Source organism: Eriocheir sinensis, chromosome 53 (assembly GCF_024679095.1).
Source record: "Eriocheir sinensis breed Jianghai 21 chromosome 53, ASM2467909v1, whole genome shotgun sequence".
In the NCBI taxonomy this organism is placed as follows: domain Eukaryota; kingdom Metazoa; phylum Arthropoda; class Malacostraca; order Decapoda; family Varunidae; genus Eriocheir; species Eriocheir sinensis.
The window spans coordinates 9213847-9229291 of NC_066561.1; the positions used below are offsets into that span (position 1 = coordinate 9213847).

At 46.0% G+C, this 15445-nt stretch overlaps 1 protein-coding gene across 1 annotated transcript; it reads right to left on the reverse strand.

Moving 5' to 3' along the window:
• Positions 1-362: 362 nt before the first annotated feature.
• LOC126983341 (protein obstructor-E-like) lies at positions 363-13299 on the reverse strand. Its single transcript, XM_050836056.1, has 6 exons — positions 13132-13299; positions 5266-5496; positions 4068-4271; positions 3423-3618; positions 2855-3037; positions 363-1286 (listed from the first exon to the last, which is right to left on the reverse strand). The coding sequence occupies exons 1-6, from the start codon at positions 13181-13183 to the stop codon at positions 1028-1030; spliced, it is 1125 nt and encodes a 374-aa protein (XP_050692013.1). The 5' UTR covers positions 13184-13299; the 3' UTR covers positions 363-1027.
• Between the last annotated feature and the right edge of the window lie 2146 nt (positions 13300-15445).

Consider the following 15445-nt stretch of genomic DNA (forward strand, 5'->3'; position numbering starts at 1 on the left):
AATGAAGGTGCCTGCTCTTGTTACGACGATTGAGGGAAAGAGTTGGAGGTAGAGGGGGTGCTTCTAACGCCCTCAGTTGTTGATATTTCCGAACTCGACCGAGCTGACTTGATATGTGTGCCATGCTAATTGATGCTGCGTTTTTCTAGTTTGGCTTTGACTTCAGGTATATATTTTTCATAGTTGATATAATGTAGGCCTCCCTGGTATTGTATAGGCTTAGTTAACTTTTTTTTTTTTTATTTATTTATTTTTTACAGCAGAGGAGTCAGCTCAAGGGCACACAAAAAAAGGTAACAAATGTGAAAAAATGCCCGCTACTCAAACATATCAGTAACATTAGTAAGGGTAATGACGTACGGTTAATTGTCTTGTGTTTTATTGTATATTACACATGGTAGCCTATGTCTTTATGCTTTTTTGCGGCATCTACTAAGAGGAATGGTGCCACCGAGGAACGTGATCGGTCAGGGAGTTTGGCCGCGTATACAGGCTGTCCGGATGTAGACTCTAAGGGTACGGCCACACTGCACGCGGTTTGCTGGGAGGGTAGAGGGTAGCGGGACGCCTATCGGGTCAGAGGCAAGAACAAACACATGTTATCTAATAGGAGTGGCCATACAGGACGCGGGTAGCGGGTAAGCTTGGAGGGAACCCGCTACCCGCGTCCTGTATTGCCACTCGGATTAGATAACATGTGTTTGTTCTTGCCTCTGACCCGCTAGGCGTCCCGCTACCCTCTACTCTCGCAGCAAACCGCGTGTAATGTGGCCGTACCCTAATGGCGTAATGTTTCTGTGGCGTTGTATAGCTGCTGAGGACTCAAAGATAAGATAGTTTCCGTGAGTATCGAAAGAATTAAGAAGCTGCGTGACCAATTACTTCTAGAGATGAATAGGTACCTCTCCACTCTCCTCTGGCATCCGTGGAGACCGTCGTCGTCAGCAGGTGTGTCTGAGTGTTGTCTGAGGGAAGTTCACTGCAGTATAAACTAAAACATTGCTAAAGAAGGTTTACTACAACTGTCCTACTCTTGAGGCCTAGGTGCTTTTCTGACGTTGACGAGGGGGCGGCGGCGTCGGGGTGGGTCTGCGGCCTGGGCGGGGGCGGGGGCGTCTTGTGCGGGCTCTCCAAAGTCAGTGGAGAGGGTGAAGCTATCGGCAGGCGCAGCGGCTTGGGTAGGGATGGGGACTGAAAGAGGGGCTTGTGGCGCGGCCGGGGCGGGGGCGGCGGCAGGGGCGGCGGCGGTTCGGGAGGATGGTCGTCTCCTGCGCGGGCCGCCCGACCTGAGGGTGTAAGCCGTAAGTGTCAGGTGGTGCGGGCAGGGAGCTTGTTCCTTAATGTTCCTGCCTCTCATGAGTTTGAAGATTTTTATTTATTTATTTTTTTTTTTTTTACAGCAGAGGAGTCAGTTCAAGGGCCTAAAAAAAGGAGACAAATGTGAAAAAAAGCCCGCTACTTATGAAAAAAAAGCCCGATACTCTAAGCTTGATGTAACTACGGCCCAAACATTTATGATCTGTGTTTAGTCTACTTATTAATCAGCATGGAGACTTTCTGTACAACGAAGTGAGCTCTTTCTTTGATGATTATTACTACAAGTTTCTGCCTCATGAGTTTGAAGATACTCTAAGCTTGATGTAACTACGGCCCAAACAGTTATGATCTGTGTTTAGTCTACTTTTTAATCAGCATGGAGACTTTCTGTACAACGAAATGAGCTCTTTCTTTGATGATTATTACTACAAGTTTCTGCCTCTCATGTGTTTGAAGATTCCCTTAACCTTCTCTAACTATAGCACAAACAGTTAGCCTAATTTTGAATTCAGAAAATTCATAAATGCTTCCGCAGCAATGAAGCTTAATGATCATATAACAAAGTGACCTCTTTTTCTGCGATAATTTGTTGCCTGTTATGTTGTTGAAGATACTCTAAACTTAGCCTAACCACAAACCAGTTATATTTATTTACTCTGCAAATTCACATATCGTCTCCTTCGTAAACAAACCGCCTAAGTCATTATTTTCTACTTTACCGGAAATCAGAAAAGAACTGTCATTATCTCATTTGGTTTAAGATTTAGGCAGAAATGTAAAGGCCAATTCTAGAACACTCGGACCCTGAATGGCGAAGGCAACTATACAGAAATGGGCGTCGATGAAATTTTATGTAGACAAAAACCTGGAAATTGCTGAAAATGACTTAGGCGATTATTTTATGAGGGTGACGATGTGCTTCTGCAATAATGAGACTAATTATCAGAGTAAGATGTTTTTGTTTTTGATTTGTCTTCTTAATTTCCCGGCTGTCAATGTTTGAAGATGATCATAACATTACCTTACTAAGAAACAAAATGTCACCATATTTGTGTCTCGTATTTGTTGAAAAATTCGTATATGCTTCCTCAGTAATGAAACTTTCTGTTTAACAAAGTGAGCTCTTTCTTTGTCGATTTTTTGTTATGATAATGCCCGTTGCGTGTTTAAAGATACCCTATAGATAGATAGATATAAACAGATAGATAATAGATAAATAAGTAGATATAGATATGTCATGGCAAAGTGGACAGTAAGTAACTTGTAGTGTGAAGGGGTCAAAGCTTTTCTAGATACTCTGTGAACCGCAACGTAACGAGAGATGATTGTATAATATCTTGTGTATATGATTGTTGATTTAGATCAGTATTTATTCTCTTATTTTCATCATTTACAAATAAAACTGATATATGTTATTTTAAGATCGATTAGGTCACTGGGAAACGAACGTACAGTGATTATACGAATAAAGAAGTGAGCTGAACTAAATTATAAAGTACAAATGAATAACTAAAAAATATCGTTGGCAGCCACTTACACTCCGGCGGGGGCGGCGTCGGTGCCTGGGCGCCTGTTGGGCGTCCTGTCGCCCTTGCCGAAGGCGGCGAGGGGAATGTCGTAGCCTGCCTCGAACGCGGCGGCGATGATGTCCCCGCTGGGCCGTCCGCCGGGGCTCAGCTTGCTGAAGTAATCGTCGAAGTAATCGTTGTAGTAGTTGGAGCTGCGGGGATGAGATGATGAGAGTTAGCTGGGCAGAGATGAGATGAGGGAGACAGGGCAGAGAGAGACAGGGCAGAGAGACAGGGCAGAGAGAGACGGCAGAGAGACAGACAGGTCAGAGAGAAACGGCAGAGACGGCAGAGAGAGAGAGAGACAGACAGACAGGGCAGAGACAGAGCAGAGACAGGCATAGCAGAGACAGACATAGCAGAGACAGACATAGCAGAGACAGACATAGCAGAGACATAATAGAGCAGAGAGAGAGAGAGAGAGAGAGAGAGAGAGAGAGAGAGAGAGAGAGAGAGAGAGAGAGAGAGAGAGAGAGAGAGAGAGAGAGAGAGAGAGAGAGATAATGGTTCCCACCGCGGCGGGCCCTAACGACTCACCACTCGGGTACATCTGCCGGCGGTGTGCAGGTGCCGACGAGGTCGTTGAAGACCTGGCCCAAGGTGCAGCCGTTCCTGCGCGCGTTCACGCCGTCGATGCACACGTAGAAGAACTGGCAGTCGCTGGGGTCGGCGTAGCGCGGGTGGGTCACGGCCACGTCGTGGGTCACCTTAGGGCACTCGAAGGCGGGGTTACCTGGGGGTGGAAGGGGCAGCTGTTATCAGTGCACCGCAGGACAAAGACCTTTCCAGCGTCCCCCAAATCTCTCTCTCTCTCTCTGGTGTTAGAGTACTTCATTTTTCTAGCCTTCTATCCTTCCTTATGATTATACTGCTAGAAGAAATTCCAAGAACAAATTTCAATGCTTAAAGTGATTAACAAGTAGTAAAACTTGGCTTCAAGCACACTGCAGTAGTATTTAAACTTGTACTCGAGTTCAATTACAAATTAAATACTTGCACTTTGATTTAGGATGTATTGTACTCTTACTTGTAATTTAGTACCAAACACTGCTCGAATCCATGACTGTAGCCCCCCCCCCCTCCCCCTTCACACACACACACACACACACACACACACACACAGCTCTGCGTCCTTAGAGTCATCCTCACCGCCACCCCACACCGCCACACCGCCACACTCACCGGTGTCGCTTGCGCAGCCCGTGCGTCCCGCCTCATCGGCCCACACGCAGTTGTTGGTCTTGGTGTTGAAGACGAGGCCGACGGGGCAGGTGACCAGGTTGCCTTTGCCCTCGCTGCAGAAGAAGAACTGGTTGCAGATGGTCGGGTCCGGGTGGTAGAAGTAGCCGTTCTGTCGCAGGCACGCGCCCGCAGGCTGAGCTGGCTCTGGGGATTGAACGAGAGATTATTAGGCCTGATAACATCTGATAGCAGGTTAGGAAAATAGTTGAAAGGGGAGTTAGTGATAAAGGGTAAGGTGGAGGAGATAGGAATGGGAGGCAGACAGACGGGGAGGCTGGGATACATGATCCCTCTGCATGTGTTAAGGTCTGCAGGGCGGCCCACAGGACGCCATCACAGGAGCATCAGGGAGACGGTAGTGTGTTCATTGGGAAACGATTAAATAGAGTATTGCTACATAAACCTTACAATGCAGAGGTTACGGTAAAAATGCAATATTATCTCTCTTTAATTATATTCATCCTCAGCTACATATTGTGCTGCTATAGTTTCTCTGGGAATCAATGTGTGGCGACCCGTTCACCTAAGCTTTGGGCGACTCTGTATTGTGGTTCTTAGCTATAATTCTGTGGAAGGTTTTATAATTAGGAATATAATGATGTTTTTGCTTTTGGGTGGGCCGTGAGGGTCTGTATGGCTCAGCACGTGTGAGGCAGCTGTTTCGCCCTTACCAAGATGTTTAATTATGCCTGACCTTTGTCCTATTATTTCCATAAAAATTTCCCCCGCTCCTCACATGCTTCCAAACCTCCAGGCCAAAGCGTCGCTGCGGGAACCTGCACGCCACACAGCTCAGGCCGGACAGCACAGCCTCACACGCATACATTTGATGGTACCACCTCTCAAATTTTGCCTGACTTTCATCTCACTGTTTTCTGTAAATCTCCTCCTTGCCCCGCTGCTTCCTAACCTTTGGTCCGCAGCGTCACAGCGAGGCCCTGGACCATGTTCTCCAGAGCACAGGCCGCCCCCAAGTACTGGGTCGTAGCTATTACTCTTGGGCTCGACTTGTTAACAAATAGATAACTAATTACTCGACAGCGGGAGGCTCATAACCCGTAGTAGTGTCAAGCAAAAGGGTGATGCTTACAATAAAACTGAAAGGCCGCTTTGAAGCCCCGCTGCACACGGTACTCACGGAGGTCGGGTCGGCCGGTGCAGTCCACGGCGCTGATGTAGTCACACTTCTCGGCGCGGGGGTTGTGGTCCACGAAGGCGAGGCCGTCGGGGCACACCTTCTCGGTGATCACGTTGTCCACACATTCGTAGTACCTGTCACACTGTTGGGCGTCGGCGAAGAAGCCGTTGGGCAGCGGGCACTCCGACACGACCCTGTCTTTACCCTGCGTGGCCGGCCGCTGGCCCTCGGCTGGGGGGAGAGGACACGGTTAGGAGACAAAGGTGGTGGTGACGGTGATAAGAGGTAGAGGAGGAAGGAAAGGACAAGGAAGTTAGAGAGAAGTAGTAATAGTGGTGGTGGTGGTGGTAGTAGTAGTAGTAGTAGTAGTAGTAGTAGCAGTAATAAGGCGTCCACAGCCATACAAATATCAATACACCAATATACAGGCGGTGCTAAGTTTAGTCTGAGGTCAATATCATTCGTCTTAAACCAACATATCAATACGTATATCAACCACAGACTGTGCTAAGCATAGTCTTAAGTCTGTATAACGTTGTAAGAATAACTAAAAAAAGCTGGTCGGCGGCCACGGTCATTGGCTGGGCGGGGGCGATGGATTGCGTTGTGAGATACACTGCATGTCTCACAACGGAACACACTAACCACGGTAACAAACGATCGCGCTCATTGACAGATCGGCGATGAGCGACGTGTCGTGCAAACTCGTGTGGAGCCTCATTTCTTGAACGATCTTGGATGGTAAAGTTATGGGAGGAGACTGTTAAGGGGATACCAGTTTTCCACGAGGTTATTTAAGTTATCCCTTAGCTGAGCATGTCCTTGCCCTTAGAGAGACAGGGAGTGTTACCTAACATTTTTTTATTATTATTATTATTATTATTATTATTATTATTATTATTATTATTATTATTATTATTTTTATTTTTTTTAAATTTTTTTTTACGTCTACGCCTATAGCGCCGGTAGGCTTGGTTGAGGGGCCTGGATGATGTTCGGCCCCAGCCCGTCATGGCGCAGGCAAGTGTTTATAGTGGCGCCATCTTCTCTATGACAGGAAATCGACGGTTACACGATCAGACACTTGTTCTACGGTCCATGTTATGCTTTTAATGTTAACGTTGTTGGTGGAGTGCGGGGCAGTGTGGGGGCTGCCATGTTTTGAATAGGGAGATGGAAACCCCGACTATATGTCAAGGCAAAAACTGGTCTATGAAAAGAGGAATGAATGAATATTTTTTTTTTTTTTTTTACGTGTTAGCCCATAATATTCTGCCTCTTCGGTGTTGCTCAGAGGCAGGCCCGTTAGTGGTGCGGGCGCGGGTTTTTTATAGTGGCACCTGAAAGGCCCATGTTACCCTCCCAAAGCTCATCTTTATTGCTATGCAACTAGAACTCGGGTGTCAGGGTGACATGTAGGTGATTTTAAGCCACTCGGCAAATGACACAAAGTTTCAAGGTAGCACTGGTGGGGATTCGAACCCATGCGTCGACATCAGTCCGATCCCAAGCTCACCACCTTATCCACTAGGCCGAATGACGAATTAACGCATTTTGTGGTTAGTTAATACAACGGAAAGGTAATATAAATAGACAGTGGTTTTTATCTTCATTTTTGTTGTGTCCTTGAGCTGCCTCCTTTACTGTTAGAGAAATATTAAAGTTAAATTTATTGATGAAGACGGCACATGGTAGATAACTCCCTCTCCCCTCCTATCCTTTCATCCTCCTCTGTCTTCCCATTCCCACATGGTAAATAACTTCCTCTCCCCTCCCTTCCTCCTCTCATCCTCCTCTGTCTTCCCATTCCCCCATGGTAAATAACTTCCTCTCCCCTCCCTTCCTCCTTTCATCCTCCTCTGTCTTCCCATTCCCACATGGTAAATAACTTCCTCTCCCCTCCCTTCCTCCTTTCATCCTCCTCCTGTCTTCCCATTCCCACATGGTAAATAACTTCCTCTCCCCTCCCTTCCTCCTCTCATCCTCCTCTGTCTTCCCATTCCCACTTGGTAAATAACTTCCTCTCCCCTTTCTTCCTCCTTACATCCTCCTCCTGTCTTCCCATTCCCACATGGTAAATAACTTCCTCTCCCCTCCTATCCTCCTTTCATCCTCCTCCTCCTGTCTTCCCATTCCATCCTCTTCCTCTCTTTCCTATCCTTTATTTTTCCGTCCCATCCTCATCTCCCCATTCCTCTCCCCATTCCCCCCCCATTTCTGTCCCGTCTGCAAAAATTATGAGAGGAAGGGGATGATTTCGACAAGGTAAAGTTGAGGAGAGAGAAATTAGGTGAGAACGAGGAAGGGAATAATTGCGGTTGGGTGAGAGGATGGAAGGAAGGAAGGAGAGAAGGAAGGAGAGAAGGATGGTAGGGGATGGGGGAGGCAAAACTAATTATGTGGTATCAAAAGAAGAGAGACGAAGGTAACTGTGACAAGGTGAAGAGGAAGAGAGAGAGAGAGAGAGAGAGAGAGAGAGAGAGAGAGAGAGAGAGAGAGAGAGAGAGAGAGAGAGAGAGAGAGAGAGAGAGAGAGAAAGGTATGAGGAAGGAAGGAGAGGGAGGAGGGAGGGACAAGTTTGGTGCTGGCAAAAGAAGGGAAACTCAGGTAATTATGACAAGGTAATGAGAGAGAGAGAGAGAGAGAGAGAGAGAGAGAGAGAGAGAGAGAGAGAGAGAGAGAGAGAGAGAGAGAGAGAGAGACCTTGCAACATCCATAAGAACGTCCTGCTCGTGACCTTTACCTTTAAACAAGAACACTAACCCTCCTCCTCCTCCTTTTCCTCCTCCTCCTCCTCCTCTTCCTCCTCTTCATAACCCACTCTGATTACACTCCACCTTGTAATTATCACCATGACCTTGTACACCCTCTACCTCCTCCTGCTTCATCTCTTCCTCCTCCTCCTCCTCCTCCTCCTCCTCCTCCTCCTCCCGTCCTCGCCTCCAGCACCGCAGCAGGAAGCGAAGGGGTCAGTCAGCCTTGCTTTTGTTTCCTTATTGCTCTCTGGTCAGACGAGGCGCCCCGCTACTGTGTGTGTGTGTGTGTGTGTGTGTGTGTGTGTGTGTGTGTGTGTGTGTGTGTGTGTGTGTTCATATCGATACACTGTTCACCCAATAGAAAGAAAAATAGGTTGTGGGTCTTAAGTCACTTCCCCTGTTTGAAAACCCTCTCGTAGAAGATGCCGGGCTTTTCATGGACTGTTTCGTGATCCCAGTGATAGTTTTACCCGACTTCTGCACCTTGAACGAGAAAACCCACCCATGAACACCCGGTTAATCTTCTCTGGGGCCTTAGGAGAGAATCATAATGGCAGCCCGAGACATTTAATTATATGGACCTTCATCATAACTCTACAGCAAGTTCCACAAGCCTCGCGTTTTCTTTAGTTGGCTTTCCTGAGGGTAATTCATAGCGTCGGTAGCCGTTCTTGAGAGCCCCGGCCCGTTAGTGGAGGGCAAGAATGTTAATAATAGAGACTGCCCTGATGTATGACTTGTGTGACTTGCTTAGCCCGTGCCGGCGCCAGACTCCTCCTGACCTAAGCCGTTGGAAGTTAGGGGTGACTTGAATATTTAGACAGTTGGTGAAAATTCTTTGGTCAGTGCTATAGGTGGAAATCATCAAGCAATCTGAGTTTCTATATCCATTACTTCTTCACTTTGGGTTTTCTTATGAGGAAAGAGAAGGTACAGCAAGGGGAAAAGGGAAGACAGGTACAGTAGGGGGTTGAGGAGAGACAACATAGGAGTGAACAGGTATATGGTGCAGGTTTGAGATACAGTAAGAGGAAAGGAAAGAGAATATACAGCAAGGGGAAGAGGGAAGAGAGGCACAGTAAGTGGTTCAGGAAAGACAGTATAGGAGTGTAGGTTCGAGGTACAGTAAGGGGAAGAGAAAAGAGAATGTACAGCTAGGGGAAAAGGGAAGGCAGGTACATTAAGGGCTTAAGGAGAGACAGCATAGGAGTGTACAGGTGTATGGTGTTGGCTGTCTAATTAACTCTACCCGCCGCCGCCGCCGCTACCCCTTCCCGGCAATACGGAGCCCAGCGAGGTGAAGGGGGTCGGTGTGGGTTGGTGGGCGGCCGTGGCATTTTCGACCCGATAATAATTGATCTTTGGCGTGTTTGTGTACTGCACGTGCGAGGCCGATGAGGGGTGGCTTGCTTTCTCTTCCGGCCAGGTGATAGATGGATAGATAGATAGATAGATAGATAGGAAGATAGGGGAGAGAGAGAGAGAGAGAGAGAGAGAGAGAGAGAGAGAGAGAGAGAGAGAGAGAGAGAGAGAGAGAGAGAGAGAGAGAGAGAGAGAGAGAGAGAGAGAGAGAGAGAGAGAGAGAGAGAGAGAGAGAGAGAGAGAGAGAGAGAGAGAGAGAGAGAGAGAGAGAGAGAGAGAGAGAGACTGACTGACTGACTATTCCTTACACAACCGATATTTTCTAACGAGCGGGAACCAAATTCAGTAACTGGAAAAATGGATGAAAGTTTTAAAGGGCAAGAAAAAAAAGAGTTCAGAATTGTGTCAAGAGTAGCCAGACGACGACCCTCGACGACGACCTGAATGTAGGAAGTCGTCCCCCTCCCCTTCTTCCCCTCTGCCCCCTTCCCCTTCCCTCCCCCTTCGCTATCCTTTTCCTCTCCCTTTTTTTTCTGCCTTCTACCTTCACAACGCCTCACACCTCCTCCCTACCCCTCGACTCCCTTTCTCTTTCTGCTACTTTCTGTTTTCTTTAAGTTATCAAATTCCTCCCCTTTACTTTTTTTCTAATATCGCCTTTTTTTCTCCCATTTCTCTCTTTTTCCTTTTCTTTCCCTCCCTTCCTCTCTCTCCCATCTCTTCCATTTTCTCTCTCATTCCTCTCTCCTTTTCTTCTCCTTCGTTTCCTTCTTCCAGTATCCTCCCCTTAATATTTTTTTTCTCTCGAGTCTCATCTCACATTTCTCCCATTTCTTTCTTCATTTTCTTTCCCTTCCCTTCCTCTCTTCTATTTCTCCTCTCTCCCATCTCTTCCATTTTCTCTCTCTCTCTCTCTCTCTCTCTCTCTCTCTCTCTCTCTCTCTCTCTCTCTCCTCACACCTCATTTTCTCTACCATCTTTCCTCATTCTTTTTCTGTCTCCCCCTCCTCCAGAAATTACTCGTATTTTCTTAACTAAATTTCTTCCTTTTCCTTCCTACCTCCATGACATTTTTTTATTCTCTATTGTTTCTTGCGTCACCTCCTTTTAACACTCTCTCTCTCTCTCTCTCTCTCTCTCTCTCTCTCTCTCTCTCTCACACCATCCCAGACGTCCTCTCCCCCCCCTCCCTCCCCCCCCAAGCCAAGGTCAACCAGGTAACGGAGCCATCTTGTATACTTGTCTTCGCCCCCCCCCCCCCTCCCTCTCTTCCTCCCCTTGAGACATCCTGGCACCCTCTCGGATCCTTTGGCAGCATTGGGTAGGATCCTTAACTCACCCGGTATCCTTGGAGTTAGATTCTATGGCATGTTTGAGCGTCCTTTTGGTTGGCACTTTTTGGCACTGTTCTGGCACTCGTTTGGCATTTTAGCATTGTGTATTATCATCTTTGGCGTCTTTGTTACTGTTTATTTATCTTTCTTCCTTCTCTAGAGCGTTGGATTCATATATATCATCTGATCCTCTCTTTCGATTCTCTCATTATTAGTCTTAACATCTCTCTCAAGCCTCTAGCACAACTATTCTTACTCAGCATAACACATAGAGATCTTGTAGCACATCTCTACCCTCTTATATATCCTGTTCGTCTACCGGCTATTCTTTACTAAGTTTTAAATCGGTATCAACCTGTCAGCCGCTCTAAACCAGTGGCTCTTATACATTTTACTACCATGCCCACCTCTCCCAAGCCTCTAGCACAACTATTCTTACTCAGCATAACACATAGAGATCTTGTAGCACGCATCTCTACCCTCTTATGTGTCCTGTTCGTCTTAAGTTTTTAATATGAGAAAATACCACTCCCAAGCCCGTACAGTTAACGTGTCTTATTTAGCGTCTCGGGACCTTAGCGCAAAGTCGTGGTCTCCCTCTTGTCTCCCTGCCAGTCATAGCAGCGTGAGTGAATGCAGAAAGGAAAGTGTGAGCCCGCGGTGCCTGTCTAAATACTTTCACTCGTGAGTTTCAGGTTTCTCTTGAGTCGTGGCCAACACAAGGGAGGGAAGGGGAGGGAGAGAGAGACGAAGAGAGAGTGATGAGAGGAGGAGAAACACGGAGAAACACAAAGGGAAGGAAGAAAGGAGAAAAAATATTGGAAAGAATGAATGAAGGAAGGAAGGAATAAATGAAGGGAAGAAGGAAGAAAGAAGGAAAGAAGCGAAAGAAAAAAGGAAGGGAGGAAGGAAGGGAGGTAAAAAAGGTAGGAAAGAATGAAGGAAGAAGGAAGGAAGGAATAAATGAAGGAAAGAAGGAGGAAACAATGAAAAGTGAAAGATTGAAGGAAGGGAGGAAGGAAGGAAGGTAAAAAGAAAGAGTAAAGAGAAAGTTAACTTGAGAGTATTTTAACTGTCATGAGAGAGAGAGAGAGAGAGAGAGAGAGAGAGAGAGAGAGAGAGAGAGAGAGAGAGAGAGAGAGAGAGAGAGAGATTAATATAGTAACCTTTTATCCCATCAGCCGTAAAGGGGAACAAGAACACGCCGATAAACAGGGTCAAAGAAGAATGTAAAAAGTAGTGAGACGAGAAAGATCCATAAAATGTCATGTTACAAAAATAAAAGAAAAGAAAAGAAAAGAAAAAGGTCTGGTTGGCATTGTTTTAGTGACAAAGGCGAGAACACACTTTTTTTTGTCTCTGAATTCCGCTGAACCAGTTACTCGACCTCCGCTTTTTCTTCTTTTTTTCTTTTCATTCTTATTTCTTTTCTTTTTCCGTTTCTGTCCGACCAAAGGAAAGACTTGAATGTTTGACCAATAACGCGCGACACTTCATATTACGTGTGTTTTTAAGTCTGAGGCAAACTTCTATACGATTGTTTTGCTTAATGAAGAGGAAGGCAGGTTTTTTTTAAGTTCATTATAAAAAGGACTTAAGTAATGGATGAGTTTAATTTCGTCTTTCTATTTTTTCTTCCTCCCCTTCCTTCATTCCTTCGTCTCTTCCCTCCGCTCTTCAATCCTTCTTTCCTTCCTTTCTTCCTCATTATACAAAAGTCTACGCGTTTTTCCTGTCAATTTAGTTCATCTATTGTCTTCCATTCTTCTATTTAAGCGAGACAACTTCAATTTGTCTCGAATCTAATGTTCTCCCCTTTGGCGTTCCACTTGTCCTTTTAACTCACACACAAGCGGGATCAAACGCACGTCGATTTATGTGATGAGAAAAGTCTACACTGAAAATTAAATTGGCTTTTCAGTATTTATTGTCGGCATCTGTCTTTTACAAGTTTGGTGTCAGTATGAGGCCCTCCGAGGGGTCAGTCGGTTGGTCAACACAGAGCTTACACATGTTTCTTATTGAATGGTGTAGATGGTGTTACATGTCACACTCATAAATCACTTAGGTGCGTTACAGAGAAATATGGCTGCCAGGTACCGCTCGGAACAATTAACAGGTGGAGGCTCACTGAACACCTTCACATCAATTATAAAAAGTTGTTTTATTTTATTTATAGCTCACTGAAGGTTAGTAAAGTTGTGTTATAGAGGAATGCGACTAGCAGGTAACGCACAGCACAATTAATATCACGTGGAGGCGCACGGAACACCACATCGCTTTGAAAAAAAAAAAAAAAAAAATCAAAGGGAGTGAGCCGTGGCTTTTACAAATATCCAAAGTGCTTCGTCACTTTACAAAGGCTAAGAAATCCATACTGTGTTAATTGCTTACAAGACCGCCTCAGCACGTACCCAGGCCGACGACGAGGAGGAGGAGGAGGGGCGCTACCACAGTGGACCACATCTTCACACTGACACGCCACAGCCTCGGCCCTCGCGGCAAACCTTTCAGACGAGAAATTTTCCTCTCACCTCCGACACTATTCTTGCGCCGAGCACCGTGCCCGCGCCGTGACTATTCCTTGCCCCACCATTTCCAGGCGGTTTTCCACTCGATTGGGCTATTTCTGATGACACTTTGAAGTCGTTGGTTGCGGGTTTTAGGTCATTTTCTTAGTTTCATGTTGCTAGTACACACAAAACGATGACTGTACCTAATCCGATACTTGCCTTTACTTGCCGATATTACAGTAGAAGTTCATTTGCTTTATCAGTACACAGGTTATCGTTGTCTAAACACCGGTCTACTTCGTGCTGTTTTGAGCCTCTATGGCATGCAAGACAGCGGGTTGTGAGTCTCCAGCAATGACTTGAAGGTGGTGGCGGTGAGGAGGTGAAGAGCAAGGGTTGAGGCGCATACCTAGGCCACATACATCACGGGGAGGTGGTGTTCATGTTTTTTCATGGTTGTAGTGACGCAGGGCATGCAGGATATTGACTTAAAAAAGGATGTAACATTATAAGAACACAAATAAATGGGTAGTGAGGGTCTGAGAGCAGGTTTTTTATTTTTTTAATTTTTTTTTTTACATCCCCGCCTATAGCGCCGGTAGGCTTTCTTCAGGGTCCAGATGGTCGACCCAGGCCCGTCACAGCGCAGGCATTTTTTTTTTATAGTGGCGCCAGCTATGCTTGGCTCATGCTGCCCCCCCGGAACTCATTCTTGATTCTCTGGACGGTTTCTTCTAGAGTCCGGGTGGTCTTCTGGACAGCATGTGGGTAGTCTTAGGCCACTCGGCGGTGACTGAAAAATCCCAGGTGGTAGCGTGGGGAATGTGAGCCCAGCACGTTAACCACTCAGCCACCGTCAGTCAGAGGAAATAGATGATCGCTCGGGGTGGTTGGTGAGCACTTTTTTAATCGTTTTTAAAGAAGGAATTTCAAGACATTGATAGAGAATGTAATATTTAAGAACAAAAAGGGAGGTGTAGTAGACTAGTAGTGTAGGAAATAGTTGGAGTTTTATTATTTCCTTGTGTATTTGTGGATGTGGAGAACTGATAGTGAATAGCTGGTTCTCAGGAGCTGTCTTGTGATGACTGACTGACTTTTCTCATGTAATCTTGTAAGTTTATGCTTTTATGTACATGGAGAACAGTAGGTCACGAACTGCTTCTTAAGATCTGCCATTTGTTAACTAACTGGGTGATTGGCCTCGTGCAGTCTCCTAATACTCGGTCGGATTAATCAAGCGTCGTATCTCTGGTCAGGGAGGATGGGGAGTATCTGAAGTATGTGTATCATTTTCCTTCGCCTGAGGTCCACGTAAAATGAGTGCCAGTGCCTTAGTCTCTGTATATGTAGGGTAAGGTAGGGCTTGGTAGTCCTGGTGGATGGGAGGGTGAAATGAAGAGGTGGAGGGAGGTCTGTCATGTCTTATAAATCTTAGCATATCGTCACCCTCATAAAATAATCGCCTAAGTCATTTTTCAGAGATTTCCAGGTTTTTGTCTACATCAATTTTTCAACATGAGACGGCCATTTGTGTACAGTTGCCATGGCCATTCAGGGTTTGAGTGTTCTAGAATTGGCCTTTTCATTCCTGCCTAACTCTTAAGACAAATAAGATAATGACAGTTCTTTTCTGATTTCCTGTAAAGTAGAAAATAATGACTTAGGCGCTTTGTTTACCAAGGTGACGATATTTTATTTTTCTACACGTAAGGTATTTAACTTATGGGCTGTGTGAAGGGGCGGAGGAGAGGGGTAAAGAGAGGGTTTTCATGCCGTATAACCCTTTTTTTCCTATTCGTTCCTGTGGTTCACGTTGGTTAAGTGTTGCAGTCATTACTTGGTGAGGGCAGGGAGAGGGAGGCTCAGTGGGTGGGCGGGTAGGAGGAGGACTGAAGGCTTTTCTTAACGCCGTCTCAATTTTTCTTCACTTGAGGGTCACGTCGGATTAGTGGAAGGGCCGCCGTCACAACAGTAGTGGGAGGGAGGGAGGCATGATGGATGGGTGGGTGGAAGGCTTCCACCCACCCATCCATCATGCCTCCCTATCACGGTTATCATAGTGTGACGACAACCCTTGCACTAATCCTACGTTTTTATTTTTATTTTTTTTATTCCTTAACTCTGATGGGTTGACTGACTAATTGGGTTGTTACAAAATATAAGAAAGAAGAAGAAAGGCTTTCTCCCAATCATCTCCCAAGCTACATGAACA

What these genes read in the sequence shown, in the direction of transcription:
- LOC126983341 (XM_050836056.1), bottom strand. Translation starts at nt 13,183, where the DNA reads ATGTGGTCCACTGTGGTAGCGCCCCTCCTCCTCCTCCTCGTCGTCGGC. An exon ending in GGGCTGCGCAAGCGACACCG is followed by an intron (nt 3,619 to 4,067) that starts GTGAGTGTGGCG and finishes TTCCACCCCCAG; the next exon opens with GTAACCCCGCCTTCGAGTGC. An exon ending in CCGGCAGATGTACCCGAGTG is followed by an intron (nt 3,038 to 3,422) that starts GTGAGTCGTTAG and finishes TCATCCCCGCAG; the next exon opens with CTCCAACTACTACAACGATT.